The sequence below is a fragment of the Oryza glaberrima genome, chromosome 6, assembly GCF_000147395.1.
Source record: "Oryza glaberrima chromosome 6, OglaRS2, whole genome shotgun sequence".
NCBI lineage: Eukaryota > Viridiplantae > Streptophyta > Magnoliopsida > Poales > Poaceae > Oryza > Oryza glaberrima.
Genome location: NC_068331.1, coordinates 3,299,857 through 3,316,532, shown reverse-complemented (window position 1 = coordinate 3,316,532; position 16,676 = coordinate 3,299,857). Strand labels below are relative to the sequence as shown.

At 44.9% G+C, this 16,676-nt stretch overlaps 3 protein-coding genes, 1 long non-coding RNA gene and 1 pseudogene across 4 annotated transcripts; 2 read left to right on the top strand and 3 right to left on the bottom strand.

The window, feature by feature from the left end:
* Positions 1-3,858, top strand: LOC127776283 (putative receptor protein kinase ZmPK1). Its single transcript, XM_052302642.1, has 2 exons — positions 1-19; positions 963-3,858. Exons 1-2 carry the CDS (start codon positions 1-3, stop codon positions 3,419-3,421), a joined length of 2,478 nt encoding a protein of 825 aa, XP_052158602.1. The 3' UTR covers positions 3,422-3,858.
* A 93-nt stretch (positions 3,859-3,951) lies between these two features.
* On the bottom strand, positions 3,952-4,670 carry LOC127775673 (uncharacterized). The gene is made up of 2 exons (XR_008018011.1): positions 4,325-4,670; positions 3,952-4,242 (listed from the first exon to the last, which is right to left on the bottom strand). It is a non-coding gene; the product is annotated as an uncharacterized LOC127775673 (long non-coding RNA).
* A 1,084-nt stretch (positions 4,671-5,754) lies between these two features.
* On the top strand, positions 5,755-8,508 carry LOC127776282 (putative receptor protein kinase ZmPK1; annotated as a pseudogene).
* A 1,788-nt stretch (positions 8,509-10,296) lies between these two features.
* LOC127777379 (protein ALP1-like) lies at positions 10,297-11,955 on the bottom strand. Its single transcript, XM_052303959.1, has one exon. The coding sequence runs from the start codon at positions 11,938-11,940 to the stop codon at positions 10,630-10,632; it is 1,311 nt and encodes a 436-aa protein (XP_052159919.1). The 5' UTR covers positions 11,941-11,955; the 3' UTR covers positions 10,297-10,629.
* Positions 11,956-12,495: 540 nt separating this feature from the next.
* Positions 12,496-16,436, bottom strand: LOC127777378 (transcription factor PHYTOCHROME INTERACTING FACTOR-LIKE 15-like). Its single transcript, XM_052303958.1, has 7 exons — positions 15,768-16,436; positions 15,593-15,658; positions 15,416-15,481; positions 14,061-14,378; positions 13,897-13,960; positions 13,661-13,782; positions 12,496-13,105 (listed from the first exon to the last, which is right to left on the bottom strand). Exons 1-6 carry the CDS (start codon positions 16,104-16,106, stop codon positions 13,694-13,696), a joined length of 942 nt encoding a protein of 313 aa, XP_052159918.1. The 5' UTR covers positions 16,107-16,436; the 3' UTR covers positions 12,496-13,105; positions 13,661-13,693.
* Between the last annotated feature and the right edge of the window lie 240 nt (positions 16,437-16,676).

Genomic DNA, 16,676 nt, shown 5'->3' with positions numbered 1-16,676 from the left:
ATGGGGATTTCTCATTTGGGTACTGTTTAGGTTCCAACTTTTTTTCTTCAAACTTTTAACTTTTCCGTCACATCGAACTTTCCTACATACATAAACTTTTAACTTTTCCGTCACATCATTTTAATTTCTTTAAACTTTCAATTTTAGCGTGGAGAGAAAAGGATTGCTTCCTACTACTATTGACTGATGGCCACCCGGTCCTTGTTGACTTCTTGTCAACGATGTGGGCATGTGGCCATGGAAAGTGATAAGTGAAGCAACAAAGAAATGGTAGGGCGGCAAAGTAATAGCCACTAGCAAGTACCTAACTCGTTGTTCTTCGTAAACGAAGATTGATCGGATTTGAGGTCCCGCTTGAATCAGTTGATGGCTGATTCTGAGTTTACAACAATTATTTAAAGACATATACGAATGAATTAAATGTTATGAAGTTCAAAAAATTGTTATAAAAAAGCTTTCTAAGAAATACCGATGAAGAAAGTTTAAAAACTTAGGAAGTGTGCCACCAAATAATCCACAATCAATAAGCCGAAAAGAACAAGACCTAACGACTGATACTATTTTGGCTGCAAAGGCATCCTTTGGAATTGAGGAATTTCACGTGAATTTTGATGAAATAAACTATGAAAATCCTGTGAAATTCATGTGTATGCCCTAACATTTGCTATGCTCGACGAAACAAAGGGTTGGCTTAATTTTAGGTCCCTTTCCCTAAGCTAGTACATCAAGTATATCATATGTAGCAACTAGCCAGAAAAAAAAAAGGGAGGAACTATACAGCAAACACGAGCCCAATCAAGTTGTAACACGAGCCCCGTCAAAGTTGTCGTGAAGCTGACCGAATTTGCTCGCGAGCCTTTTATTTTTGACCCAACTGGAAACTAGATATATAATGGACTACAGCACATTGGTTCCCATTTGCGTTAGATGATCATAGGCAATTGCTTTCTATGTTGTCATAGCCATGAGAGGCGTCTACATTTTCACCACAATATTCTTCCTTCTCATGCCAACAATTGCTCTTGCAAATCATAGAAAACCCTTCCTTGCTAGACGTTCATCCATTTCAACCCAAGCCTTCATTGCTAGACGTTCATCCATTTCAACCCAGGATGACACCACCACCATCCTAGTGTCCCCCAATGGCGACTTCTCCTGCGGATTCTACAGGGTGGCCACCAACGCATTCACCTTCTCCATCTGGTTCTCCAGGTCGTCGGAGAAGACGGTCGCTTGGACGGCGAACCGCGATGCTCCGGTGAACGGAAAGGGTTCCAGGCTCACCTTCCAGAAGGACGGCACCTTGGCCCTTCTTGACTACAATGGCAAAGTTGTATGGAGCACCAACACAACAGCCACTCGAGCCGACCGAGCAGAGCTTCTCAACAATGGAAACCTTGTTGTCATGGATCCTGAAGGCCAGCATCTATGGAGGAGCTTCGACTCGCCAACAGATACACTTCTGCCGTTGCAGCCAATAACTAGGAATGTAAAGCTGGTATCTGCATCTGCCAGGGGGCTGCTATATTCAGGCTTCTACAACTTTCTCTTCGACAGTAACAATATTTTGACTCTCGTCTACAACGGCCCAGACACTGCCAGCATATATTGGCCAAATCCTTCCTTTGACCAGCCATGGAAGAATGGAAGGACAACTTATGACAGTCTTCGATATGGTGTTCTAAATCAGACAGGTTATTTTGTATCAAGTGACCTTTTTAAGTTTGAAGCCACTGATCTTGGCGATCATGTCATGAGGAGGTTGACACTGGATTACGATGGAAATCTTAGGCTGTACAGCCTAAACGAGACCAGTGGCAACTGGTCAGTTTCTTGGATGGCATTCTCTAGAGTATGTCAAATGCATGGAGTGTGTGGCACAAACGCTGTCTGCAATTACATCCCGGAACTCCATTGTTCTTGCCTCCAAGGCTTCGAGGTGATTGATCCGACTGACTGGAGCAAAGGATGCAAGCGCAAGGTGGACATAACAGCAATCTGGGATAAAGGGAATAGACATAATATTACAAACAACTCTACCAGCCAGGACTTCTCAATCAGAAAGATCACTGCAACTGACTTCTGGGGGTATGACACCGCCTACACACAGTTAATACCATACTCAAACTGTAGAAATATGTGCCTCACCGCCAATAACTGTCAAGCCTTCGGCTACCGGAAGGGAACTGGTGAATGTTATCCAAAGTACTCTCTTTTCAATGGCAGGCGCTTCCCAGATCCTTACAATGACCTCTATCTGAAAGTTCCCAAGGGGGTGCCGTTTCGCGAAGAATCAGATTCTAGACCAACCCATTCTTGTGGAGTTACAGAAAAGTTAGCCTACCCTTCATCACAAATGTTTGAGGAAGTCACTTCCAATTTCGAGTTTGGTTACTTCCTTTCTTCTGTGTTAACGTTGCTTTTGATTGAAGTGGTTTTAATCATTGTTGGGTTTTCAGTTGTTAGAAAATGGGAGACAAGGCCTGAGATTACCGATGAAGGTTATGCAATCATTTCTAGTCAGTTCCGAAGATTCAGCTACAAGGAGTTACAAAAGGCAACCAATTGTTTTCAGGAAGAGCTGGGAAGTGGTGGATCGGGTGTGGTTTACAAGGGAGTCCTCGATGATGAAAGGAAGGTTGCAGTGAAAATTTTAAATGATGTGATCTATGGAGAGCAGGAGTTAAGGTCTGAGCTAAGTGTCATAGGAAGAATATATCATATGAATCTGGTTAGAATTTGGGGGTTTTGTGTGGAGAAGACAAAGAGGCTCTTGGTTTCTGAGTACAGTGAGAACGGTTCTTTAGACAGACTTCTATTTGACTACCACAACTTATTTCCTGTCCTAAAATGGAGCCAAAGGTACAATATTGCACTTGGAGTGGCAAAAGGACTGGCATATCTTCACCTTGAATGTCTTGAATGGATCGTGCACTGCGATATCAAACCGGAAAACATATTGTTAGATAAAGACTTTGAGCCAAAGATTGCAGATTTTGGACTGGTGAAACTACTTAAGCCAGAAGCAGCACAAATGCCGTCAAGAGTGCATGGAACTAGAGGGTATATTGCACCAGAATGGGCTCTAAATCTTCCAATCACTGGCAAGGCTGATGTTTACAGCTATGGAGTAGTACTTCTTGAGTTAGTGAAGGGGAGTCGGGTTTCCAGATGGGTGGTTGATGGCAAGGAGGAGGTAGGTCTGGCTGTTAAACGCAATGTTGACACTCTTAGAGAGAAACTAGCTAGCGAAGATCAATCATGGCTGCTGGAATTTGTTGACAGCAGGCTGGATGGAGAATTCAACTATTCACAGGTGGCCACAGTACTAAAGATAGCAGTGTTATGTCTGGAAGAAGATAGGCGCATGAGACCAAGCATGGATACTGTGGTTGAAGTCCTGCTTTCGCTTGTGGAATAATGTCCACTACTGTGATTGCTGCATTTCTATCTATTGTGAGAAAATGATAAGGTATGTTGTTGCAGAGAGAAGTTAATGAGTGCCTGTCTTACATGGAGTAGTTCTGTGGTAGTATTCGCATTCCCTCAAAAGAGTATTAAAGTATAGTATCCAGTATTCATTCATAATAAACCGTTATAGTGGTATACTTGTTTGGGTAGTTTGTTCTTTATGTACAGGATGAATCCATTTTTAAAGATAGAAGGCCACTTGGCCCAGCTTCTATAGAAATCTGACAAACCATTATCGGTTACCAGCTACCAATACAGTTCAACAACAGAAAATATAAGCAAGCTAGGATATAATTCCAGAGATACAACCAGCCAGAACAGCAAAAACAGAACTAATCCTAGCATCATCCCACTCCAAGGATGCATCCATTTGAACTATGCATGTAAACCTTGTTCTATATAGTGTACAAGAGAAATCCATTTTTTTTGGGACCAACCCTTTGAGTCTAACAACGTAGACGATAGTAAAACTTGAATGTATTCAGCCTAATAATGAACATGTCTATTTGCCATTTGTCAAGACTGCGAAGACGTGGGAACTGGGAATCTAAATTCTTTCCAGTATTACCGATTGATTTATGGATCAGGAACAAACTAAACAAATATAATTGGAGCCTAAAATTCAGTACCACTCAAGCCGTATGATCCAAAAGAACTAGAAAAAAAAAACCGAAAGATAGTTAAAAGGAATCTACCACCAGGTCCTCATTGTTGGCGCTGCTCCGATGCGCTCATCAAATCTCGAATCCTTCCACTCCGGCATCATCTGCACTGCACACAAACCTCCAAATCAGCCTCGGACTCCTCCTCCCACTCCTCCAGTAACTACATATGCTGATTAATCCCCTCTTACCAGTTATCAGCGCCGCTGCGGCGTGAGGGCTCTCTTTGCGGCATCGAGCTCCGGACGGCGCCTCCTCCGCGCCGTCGAACTCCGACTCCGGCGACCAGGGCACCGGAACGGCGGCCGCCATGGGCAAGGGCGGCAGCGGGGTACCCCAAATCCGCTGCGAGGGCGGTGGCCGCCGCTCCTCGCCGTCGCCGGGAGCGCTGCTGCTCCGTGGGCCGTGGCGAAGTTCGAGAGGCATCCTCATCATCTGGGCTGATCCAAGTGGTATATTGTGTCCGGCCCATTTGCTTCTAATTGCAATGCTTGGGCCCATTTGGGCTTAACACCATTACAGGAGAAACTTGCATTATCTCTGCCATAAAATACTCCCTCCGTTTCATGACACCATTGACTTTTTAACACATATTTGACCGTTCGTCTTATTCAAAAAACATTATGAAATATGTAAAACTATATATGTACATAAAATTATATTTAACAATGAATCAAATGATATGAAAATAATAAATAATTACTTAATTTTTTTGAATAAGACGAATGGTCAAACACATATTAAAAAATCAACGGTGTCAAACATTTTGAAACGGAGGGAGTAAGTCCCAAAATATGAACAATCCTATCATCTCTCAACTGTCCTTTCACTCTCTACCATTGCTCATTTAATAGGAGACGCTTTGGTAATTTTCTTTCCTCTTATTTTCCTCACTAGCTTTTAAAAATGCACTTATAACGGGAAGGAGGGTAGTGTATTAGTGCTAGTACTACCAATATATTTTTTTGACAGCTTTGGCCAGATTTTTTTTTCCTGCTAAATTTTTTGGTAACGCCAGCCAGATTCAAAATTAGCCAGTGTTTATACGTTCAATTTGCTGATATTTGGGTTGCAAAGATTTAGTTTGGCTATCATGTGCTGTACAAACAGAAGTGGCCCTGGCCTGGCTATAGTTACTCAACATGCAGTCTTGGTAAAAATTGAGAAGTATTTGCAAACGGATGGAATGGAGTAAACATTCGTATTTGGTACAGGGAAATTATCCCAGTATATTTCTCAGACATCACTTTCATAATACTTATCTATCATAAGTATAACGGTTCTATAAATATTCCTAACATATTACATAGAAATTACCAGTCAAATATTCTGGTTTGAATGCCATAACCCTGTCCAATACAACGTTCTGTTTGTCACCAGACACCCGGGGGAATCAGACAGCAACGGAGCCAAGCAGGCATGTGGTACTCGGCAACGCCGTCCTGGACATGCTGAATCAACGACTGGCCGTTTGCTCGCTTTCATCATTCATGTTAAGTTCATGCATGCCGTAGCAAAACTGCAACAGGAAACAGCCACAGCATTTGCAAGCTTAGGACTCAACAAGGGTGATAGAACACTACAATATATGACATATTGATTCTAAAACACACCAACTTGGATGGTGACCAAAAAAATACTTACCGTCGCCGTGAGAGGCTTCTGCATTTTCACCACAGTGATATCCTTCCTTCTCATGCTCCCCACTGCTGTTGCAAAAGATCAAAAGAGCTTTCTTACTAGGCGTTCATCCATTTCAACCCAGGATGACACCACCGCCATCCTAGTGTCCCCCAATGACGATTTCTCCTGTGGCTTCTACAAGGTGGCCACCAACGCCTTCACCTTCTCCATCTGGTTTTCCAGGTCGTCAGAGAAGACTGTCGCTTGGACGACGAACCGCGATGCTCCGGTGAATGGCAAGGGCTCCAGGCTCACCTTCCAGAACGACGGGACCTTGGCTCTTCTTGACTACAATGGCAAAGTTGTATGGAGCACCAACACAACAGCCACTCCAGCAAATCGAGCAGAGCTTCTCAACAATGGAAACCTTGTTGTCATGGACCTACAAGGCCAGCATCTATGGAGGAGCTTTGACTCGCCAACAGACACACTTCTGCCGTTGCAACCAATAACTAGGAATGTAAAGCTGGTATCTGCATCTGCCAGGGGTTTGTTATATTCAGGCTTCTACAACTTTCTCTTCGACAGTAACAATATTTTGACTCTCGTCTACAATGGCCCTGACACTGCCAGCATATATTGGCCAAATCCTTCGGTTCACCTGCCATGGAAGAATGGAAGGACAACTTATGACAGTCGCCGATATGGGGTTCTAAATCAGACAGGTCGTTTTGTATCAAGAGACCTATTTAAGTTTGAAGACTCTGATCTTGGCGATCATGTCATGAGGAGGTTGACTCTGGATTACGATGGAAATCTTAGGCTGTACAGCCTAAACGAGACCAGTGGCAACTGGTCAGTTTCTTGGATGGCATTCTCTAGAGTATGCCAAATGCATGGAGTGTGTGGTATAAACAGCATCTGCAATTACATCCCGAGACTCCATTGTTCTTGACTCCAAGGCTTCGAGGTGATTGATCCGAGTGACTGGAGCAAAGGGTGCAAGCGCAAGGCAGACATGACAGTCATCTGGGATAAAGGGAATAGAACAAATACAAACAACACTATCAGCCGGGACTTTTCATTCAGAAAGAACACTGGAACTGACTTCTGGGGATATGACATGGACTACGCAGAGTCAGTGCCGTTCTCAAACTGTAGAAATATGTGCCTGGCCAACGCTAAATGCCAAGCCTTCGGTTACCGAAGGGGAACTGGCCTATGTTACCCAAAGTACACGCTTTTCAATGGCAGGAGCTTCCCAGATCCTTACAATGACATCTACCTGAAAGTTTCTAAGGGGGTGCCGTTTACCAAAGAATCAGATTCTAGACTAACCCATTCTTGTGGAGTTACTGAAAAATTAGCCTACCCTTCATCACAAATGCTCGAAGATGTCCCATCCAAGTTCGTGTTTGGTTACTTCCTTTCTTCTCTGTTAACAGTGCTTTTGATTGAAGTGGTTTTAATTGTTGCTGGCTTTTCAGTTGTTAAAAAATGGGAGACAATACCAGAGATTACTGACAAAGGTTACATGATCATTTCTAGCCAATTCCGAAGATTCAGCTACAAGGAGTTACACAAGGCAACCAATTGTTTTCAGGAAGAGCGGGAATGGTGGATCAGGTGTGGTTTACAAGGGAGTCCTCGATGATGAAAGGCAGGTTGCAGTGAAAAAGCTAAATGATGTGATCTATGGAGAGCAGGAGTTAAGGTCTGAGCTAAGTGTCATAGGAAGAATATATCATATGAATCTGGTTAGAGTTTGGGGGTTCTGTGCAGAGAAGACAAGTAGGCTCTTGGTTTCTGAGTACATTGAGAATGGTTCTTTAGACAGACTTGTGTTTGACCATCAGAACTTATTTCCTTTGCTAAAATGGAACCAACGGTACAATATTGCACTTGGCGTAGCAAAAGGACTGGCATATCTTCACCATGAGTGTCTTGAATGGATCGTACACTGCGATATCAAATCAGAAAACATATTGTTAGATAAAGACTTTGAGCCAAAGATTGCAGATTTTGGACTGGTCAAACTACTTAAGCAAGGAACTGCACAAATGTTGTCAAGAGTGCATGGAACTAGAGGGTACATTGCACCAGAATGGGTTCTAAATCTTCCGATCACAGGCAAGGCTGATGTTTTCAGCTATGGAGTTGTGCTTCTTGAGTTAGTGAAGGGGATTTGGGTTTCAAGATGGATGGTTGAGGGTGAGAAGGTGGAACTGGGCGTTAAACGCACTGCTGATATTCTCAAAGAGAAATTGGTAAACGAAGATCAGTCATGGCTCTTGGAGTTTGTTGATGGCAGACTGGAAGGAGAGTTTAATTATTCACAAGCAGTCAAGATGTTAAAGATAGCAGGTTCAAAATCTGCTTTAACTGGTGGAATAATGGCCAGCACTGTAATTATCTAGGATTTTCCTCTAATAGAAGGAAACAGCTGAAAAGTCAAACTAAACTGGCCCTGTCAGATATGTACTGCAACTTTGTAACTTAAAAGCTGCTTCATCAAACAGAATGCAGAATTGAAGAGATGAATTCTAAGCTTCCAGCTTTTATAACACAAAGTACAGAATGCTGTGGAGTGTGGACTCCATCTTGCAATGGAACATAACGTACACTCTACCTCTAATTTTGGCATGATTGAAGCCCAATCAAGCACATCCCAATGAACACAAGACAAAAACTAGGAAAAACAAACAAGGAAAAAGGGATTACCTGAATCAGAAGATCATGCAAGGAAAAAATAGCTGAATAACTGCATCTTCAAATCCTCCGCTTTCACACCTTGAACCCGCAGTGATCTCATCTTAATCGAGAAAACGCCAACACTGTTTCTGCTCATCACCCAGCCACATTTGTTGGGTAGCAGTAACATGGATTCAATGGGGACAGCTTCTCGAGGCTGTCACCTTGGAAGAAGAAAGTCAGGAACAATACTTAACCTCGCCGGCGAATCTTACTCCGCCGTTCACCGACGGCACGGGGACGATACTCTCATTGGCCTAGGTCAGGTAGGGTGGGGGGGATCGCTGGATTGTGGGGTGGAGGGGGAGCTCGTTTCATGATCTTGTTAGCCTACTGCTGCAATCCAAGGAGGGGAGGGACGGTGACGTCAGGCTGCCGGAGCTAGAGGCGATGAAGCGGCGGCGGGCGAGGGCCGCGCGCAGGAGATCGACGACGCCATCCGCCTCTCCGGCCGGCGGCCGCCGCCGGCAAGGGTTTGACGGGGACGAGGCGGAAGAGAGGAGGACTACTTTGCAAAATAGCAGGACCGATAGAACTAGTAGGGGTTATTTTGCAAAAATAAGAGAATTGGTATAGAGTATAGACATGAATCAGGGGGCATTTTGTAAAACAACAGGATAGCTCGAACCTTGCCGTCCGAGACGCCAACTCCGGAAGCAAGAGCAGAGGAGACTTGCTCTCTCCGAAGTTTCTGCTTAATTACGCATCTAATTGACATTTTTTTTCTCCTACTTTGGTCTCTGCAAATGCATCCACTTCCATCATGAGTTTTGGTTTTAATCTAATTCTAATATATTTAAGGTTATTTTTATCCTATTTTCTACTTAGTAAGTTTCACTTCTTCACCACCGATCAGCTAAAACATACTTATTCTTAAATACCCATAGCTTATGACAACAATATAAATGCATGTTTTAGTTATTGAAGATTCTTTTCTATACATGTAATGATTTTTCGAAGATATTCTTGCTAAGATTTCTTAGTCAACCATATGTTTTTGTTGTGTTTTTTCATATAACTCTATTCGTTATTATTAGTCACATAGTAGGACTTTTAATATAGATAGAAGATCATCAAACGAGCAAAACACAACGTTGGGTCCTCTTTCAAATGAATTGTAAAACATATTGCATTTAATGTAAAGTGATTATAGCCGGGTGAGAGGATCCTCTACCATAATGTTATCACTATTACAGTTACTAATACGTGAGTCTCACTCTTCTATTGTGCTACATGTCAGTGTTTGTAATGTTAGTATCATTATGGTAGAGTATGTGAACCCGTTATAGCCTCGGTTTACTGTGGAGGTTTAGTCCATTATATAGTCTATATAGTGAAATCTACTATTTTACAATTGTCCCTTGTTTAAATGATATTTTCTAAACAGAATGTCTTTTAAAGATTTAGCACAATGCATATGATTTCTACGGAGCGAGCTCTTCTAACGTAAAGTCAGATAGACATGGCCAATGACATGTCGTAAAGCCTCATCCGATTTCTACGTACGATCCTACAATTGTGAACAGATGGTGAATGATATGGATTGCTTCACTATGAAACGGACAATAAATGTCACGGGCTAAGGCTCTCATCGGATGGCCTAATAAGCTAAAGAAAAAGCCAAATTTAAAAGTTCAAACTTAATTTTGAGATTGATTTTGAGATATTTTCAACGTAGTTTTTTTAGTATTAGCCTTTAAGTCACCAAGAATATATATATATATATATATATATATATATATATATATATATATATATAATAAGTTTTACCTATAAATTTATTTTTATTCTGGGCTTTATTCTGGGCCTTAAGAGAGAACCATTACGCCGTACAAGCATCGTTTGTAAAAGAATCGTACTTATAGCATCTCTCATCTAGCATCGGGGTCTCCAATTCGTAGGTACGGCCCCTAACTTTCCATCAAATTATTTCTCCATTTTATTCAGCAGGCAACAAACTAAAAGAACCCAATGGGATCAATGGAACAATCAGGAATTCAGCAGCTAGCAATATACAAACAATTTGATCCAAAAGAATCAACAATTGCATAGATCTGTCGTTGCTAATGCTAAACAATCATCAGTTCATCACCAGAGAGCTAAGCAGTTCAATTCACCCATCTCACCGGCGTCTCATCGTCGCCGCCAATGCGCCCCGAAACGCCGATGCGCGCCTATGGATCTCGAGATCTTCCACTCCGGCGGCGTCGCCGTCGTCCGCCCGGCGCTGCACCGCCGGCGGCAAGTCGGTCTCCTCCGGCGCCAACGCCGAGTGGTCCTCTCTCGCGAGCAACACGTTGTGGAGCATTGCGCATGTCCCGATGCACGCCACGGCGGCGCGAGGGCTCTCCTCGTCACGGAGGCGAGCGATGGCGCCCCATCCCTTCAGGCTCCGGACCGTGCGCCTCGCCTTGCGGCACATTGCGTCGTGCGCGGCGTTGAACTCCGCCTCCGGCGAGCCGGGCACCGCTGGCCCCCGGAACGGCACCATGAGCCAGGGGAGAAGAGGGTACCCGTCGCCGTCACCGGCGAGGTACTGGCCGTGGTCGAGCACCTTCCCCTGCTCCAGCTCCTGGTACAGGGACGAGAGCTTGAGCACCTCGAGATCGGTGCGGTCGCCGCGGAACCCGGCGGCGAGGGAGAGGACGCGGGAGGAGGCGCCGGCCACGAGCTGCGCGGCGAGGGGCCCGTCCGGGCCGTCGAAGCGCGCGCAGGCGAGCGCGCCGCGGCAGGACGGGAGAGGGGAGGACGCGGCGGCGCTGCTCGGCTCGGCGGGGAACGCGAGCCAGAATCGGAAGTTCGCGAGGAGCACGCGGCGGAGGCGGCGCGAGGCGGCGCGCGGCGCCGATGCGGGCACCCGGAAGAGCGCCGCGAGCGTCGCGTAGGGCAACCCCGTGGCGAGGCGCGCGAGCGCGAGCGCGAGGAGCGTCGAGGACGGGAGCGAAGGGTGGGAGAGGAGCGGGTCGAGGAGGCCCGCGAGGAAGTTGAAGGTGGGCGCCGACACCCGGAACGCGAGCGGGTAGTGGTCCGGGCTCGTCGGCGGCAACGGCAGCGGCTCCGGCTCCGGCTGCAGCGAGGGAAGCGGAACGGGGTCCAGTTCCTCGACGTCGAGGCGCCTGCGCTTGCGGGCGGAGGGGGAGGGGGGGTCGAGGAGGACGAGGAGCGCGGCGGCGGCGGCGGTGAGGTGGTGGGTGAGGAGGAGGAGGAGGAGGGGGGTGGTGGGAGGCGGCGTCATCGGCGGCGGCCGCGGCGCATGGTGGTGGTGGTGGTTGCGCTGTCGATGTATCGGAAATACGGGAGGAGATTTTGTTGTGGAGGATTGGAGGGGAGGCGATCGTAGCAGTGACGCGACGTTGACGACGCCCCCGCCCCGCCCGGACGCGTCCGTGCGCAGTCGCGTTCGTCGCCCACTCGCCCCCTTCCATCTCCTCATCTCCCCGCGGCTTTCCAATTTTCCAAATTGACACGACTACTGGAGCAGGTACGAGATTCTTTTAAATTTTACATCCTTTGTCTCGTAATATAGCAGCAACGTATGATACTACTCCCTCTATTTCATAATGTAAGACTTTTTAGCATTGCTCATATTTATATTGATTATTTATTATTTATATGAATATGAACAATGCTAAAAAGACTTACATTATGAAACGGAGGAAGTAGAATATATTATTATGAATTTGGACATGTTGTTTAAATTTATTTTTTCTGGACAATGGGTAAAATCCGGCCTCTACACTAATATAGGTCTATGTGGCTAAGGTTGTTCAAATTTATAAGATTACGATATGTTACATCTGATTGTAGGTTATTGTATTTTGAGATAAATGAAGTAATAATTTTTGCCTCTTTTTTTGGTTGAGAGCAGTGCCAATGTGGCACATGAAACTCTTACAAACAATGTGATTTAGACCGAAAACTGATCTTGGTTAATCACACTGTGGCATATCATCGTTTGTAAGAGTTTTATAAGAAAAGTTTAGTTTGCATAGCCTTTTTTCTCTTCCTTTGGTTTACACTGTAGTGATCTCGTGTAGTTACAATATGGAACATCAAATTATTCAATCTCTGCATATACGAAGAAAACTGTCATGATCCAAATGGACTTCTTTTTTTCAAGGTAAGAGCATTTTTAAAACAAATGTGATGAAATTCATGGAGTCGAAAGTGGGTGACCAACTGACCACCAATGATTGCTCAAAATATTTGACAAAAGGGGGACCACGAAGATTTCTTCAGTCTTAAAAAGTTTCAGTAGACGACTATATTCTGTGAATCTCTGATCCTTCACAGGAGTGCTACTAGATGCTTAGACCAGTACAAAGAGGACTTTGCTCGTGCTGCTCTTCACTAAACATTTCGTAGATGATTACATGGTCTCATGATCTCATCTATATGCTAGTTTTCGAATGGACTTCATTAAAACGATTACGATTACATGCTAGTTTTGTGAAGCATTCAGGTCGCTTCAAGAATAATAGCACTATTGATAGAGGTAAGCAATTCTGAAAGTCTGCCTGTCTGTTAGACTACTGAACTAGGTCACGTCATCCTTCTTTCGCACCTGATTTCAATGCCACCAGCAACCACGTCCTAAGCTGTCAAGAGATCAAAATAAACAAAATGTTAGCTAAAACTTTGTCAAGGTTTCATTAGGTATAGTGGAACATGCTAGGATAAGAAACAAAATTAGGTCAGGAAGTGAGTTAAATTATTTTATTTGTTCTTCCGAACTATCTTATCAAATGTCTATGAAGTAGGAGTGTTGAAGTAGCACAATACTTTATTGAGCAAGATTGGGTAGTTCACCTATCTGAAAAAATATGCTCTTTCATGGTACGATGGAAATCATGGAGTAGATTAAATAAGGCCAACAAACTTCTGTCGATCTACTCCATTTTTAAGCACCATCTCATTGTCATTCTTGACTACAACATATTTAGAGGAAGCCCAGGACTAAATACTGAATATCAACAATTTTCAAATTTGTACATCCATGATCTAAACACATGCTAGATAACATGCCAGCAAATCAAGGAAGTTTGTTCAAATCAAGGAATTATTTTCCATCATGAAGTTGTACCACAAATCCAACTTTTAGTAAAAAAGCTCAGATTGTTTGAAAATTTTGATTTGACATTGTAGAAGCATACCTATGCATGTCTTGTACTTTTTGGTACCATATCCTATGATTGCTCTTTGCTAAGTGAGACACCATCAAAATTATTGGTGTTCAACATGGATGATTCTTTCCTGATGGAGTTCATCTCGTTTCCTTTGAGAGGATGAAGACAAAAGTCAGCGAAAAGAACAAAGACAAGGGGTGTGTGTGTGTTAGTGAAATGAACAGAAATCTTGACAAAAGCTAGTTAAAAACAGTGTCACAAACCTCGCAGACTTTCTTGATGTGATGATAGGTGGTGCTTTGGCATTATCTCTCCATGAAACACCATCTTTTACAGATAAAAGTACATGTAAAAACAAAATCTTGTGAAACTGCAATACCATATATATACAAACAGTTAAGTCCAGATAATTTTTCTCTTATATTACCTCAGAGGATCCAGGCAACTGAAATTGTCGAAGGTGGGACTGTGATGACTCCAGGTGAAATGGAGGCTCAGGAATGGCTGTGCTAGGAACACTTGGTAGGATTAGAGATTGTGGTTGATTTTGTGGAGGAGAGTTCAATGGATCAAACAAATGATGAGCTCCTGAGCTTTGGTTCACTGGTGGCATCACTGTCCCGGGGTGCGCCACTGTGACGTTGTTACCACCAAGGGCTGCAAACATCTGTGATGCTTGCGCAGGCTCAAGTGCTCCAGATAAATAAGATGGGTTCAAGTAAACACCGTTTCTCATTGAGAGCATCTGTAACAAATTTCAGAGGAAAAAACTCATATATATAATTTTTAGTTATTAACACCCAGCAGCATAGTAAATCAATAGATGTGGATTCCAAAACACATTCACCCTAGGAAACTAGTCCTTGCCTTAGTATAAACCAGCACGCCCAGCAAGCTTCATGGTCAATCTAAGCAAGTCAACAGTAAAAATCCTAAATGTCGTCAACAACCAGGTTTAGTAAAAAATTTTCACTGAATGTATAAAAACCACTTTGTAAAGTGCTGGGGAGAATCCCCTAACATGAACCAATAGTATGGTTACCTTACCACGCAGAGTCCCATAGTGATTATGTTCATGTGAAATCGTGAAGTATTAAAAAAAGGCAGCAATCATGGTTTGCAATCAGACTATATTACTGCATACTGTAACACTTAGCATACTAGACAAAGCAAATACTGTTAAACCAGCTTTGTGCCCATCCCCAATTGTACTGCAGAACAAGAGGTAGCTCCAAAATGTTTAATTGTCCACATTGGATGAGCCATATCTCACCATTCATGTTTTGCAGAGTTTGCATGCCTTGACAGTCCACTAGTTTTATTGCTTGTCATGACGAGATGGGGTCAAGCAAGTTGATATGATTATGTTTTTTTTTTCCTTTTTCCTTTTTTTATTTTTTTAAAAAGAATAAGCATTGAGGCCAAAGAGGTTTGAGCTTAAATTGGCACCCAATGTAATAATGGTATAACTTTTACTTAAGGGACAGAACGAGTTTGGCATTGATCAATAACTGTTGTCTATGTACATAGTGGACCCTTCTAACATCTTGCATGAACATATCACATCGCAACTAAAATCCTGCAAGAACAAGAAAGTATAAGGATTCTTCTTCACTAGAGCATCTACGGCGCACCCTAATCACGACATAGATTGGAAGAATAATCTGTAAGACAGGATGCACTCACTGCAATCCTACAACCACATTTCTACCAATCTGAGACCAAACTCAATGCATCAGCAATTTTTAGCATCATCCAGACATCTATGATCTATCTGCTGACCTGCACTTGGAGCTGCAGTTGCTTCAGGTACTCGATGGCTTCGTCAAGCATGGATGCCTTGTCAGTCTGCAACCCACAAAACCAGCACACAAACACTGATAAATTTCCAGCGCAAACCCAACAGAATCCCAGTTCATGAACATGAAAATTAAACGTCGCCTTTTTGCGACGGATCACCTTGTTGGAATTCGGTATCAGGCTCTGCAATGCCTTCATCTTCTCGTTGATCTTGCTCCTCCTCCTCTGCGCCCAAAAACCAAAAAAGCAACAGTAAAACACAAGGATGCGAAGCAGGAAGAACGCTTATTCACCAGCGTGCGTGTGCGGAGAAAAAAAAGCCGGGGTCGCCAACCTTCTCGGAGAGGTTGTGCACCTCGGCGGCGCGGCTCCGCTTGCTGCCGGATCCCCCGCGCGGGCGCGCCCCCGCCGCCGCCTCCGGCTCCGACGACCCGCCCGCCTCGCTGTCGCAGAACCCGCCCAGCTCCCCGCCGCAGTCCACCTGCTGCTGTCCCAGAGCCGCCGCCGCCGCAGGGAACGCGGCTAGCCCACCGACCACCGCGCCGAACATCTGGCGCCGCACCTCCTCTTCCTCCTCCTCCTCCTGCTGCTGCTCCCTCCGCCTCCGCTGCTCCTGCTGCTGATGCAAGAGCACCAGTTCGTCGAACCCCCCGCGTCCCCGCTGCTCGTCCATCCTCCTCCTCCTCCACGCGCGCCGCAGCCAAGAACGGAGGATGCGATCGAGGTGGTGGTGGTGGTGGGGAGAAGTGGAGAGGAGAAGAGAAGAAGGTGAAGAGGAGGAGGTGGAGGTGGTGGTGGTTTTGGGGAGGTGCGGCCGCTTCTTTTTAGTGTTGCGCCCATGCCTTGCTGCTTCCGCTGCTGCTCGCTCTGCCCGAGCTGAGGACGAGAGGGAGGTGGGTGGCTTGCTTGCTTGCTTGCACACGCACGCGCGTCGCTTGCTTGGTCTCGTCTCGTCTCGTGCGGGTTTTTTTGGTTTTGGGAGGCCTTTTTGCGGGTTTCGCCAGCTTTTTTTTTTCTTTTTTGCTTCTTCCGGGGTGCGCGCGCGGTCTCGCAGTGGTTTCGTGTATTCGTCGCCGTGTGTCATCCAGCGGGCGAGCGAGGGAGTGGACGCCGACGCGTTGGGTGTTTGTGGCTTTTTTGCGGTTTTCTTTCTTCTTCCTCGCTTCTTCGTCCGCCGCGCGGGGGGTTGCATTTATGTTTTGCTTTCGGTTGTGCGTGGGTTTTGAGGATGCTGAGCTCACGG

Bases quoted from the DNA above. Each gene is read 5' to 3' on its own strand.
- LOC127777378 (XM_052303958.1), bottom strand. From the start codon at position 16,106: ATGGACGAGCAGCGGGGACGCGGGGGGTTCGACGAACTGGTGCTCTTG. The intron at 15,659-15,767 runs GTTGGCGACCCC...TTTTGGGCGCAG, and splicing joins TGCACAACCTCTCCGAGAAG to AGGAGGAGGAGCAAGATCAA. The intron at 13,961-14,060 runs GTAATATAAGAG...TATCTGTAAAAG, and splicing joins AGTTGCCTGGATCCTCTGAG to ATGGTGTTTCATGGAGAGAT.
- LOC127777379 (XM_052303959.1), bottom strand. From the start codon at position 11,940: ATGAGGAGATGGAAGGGGGCGAGTGGGCGACGAACGCGACTGCGCACG.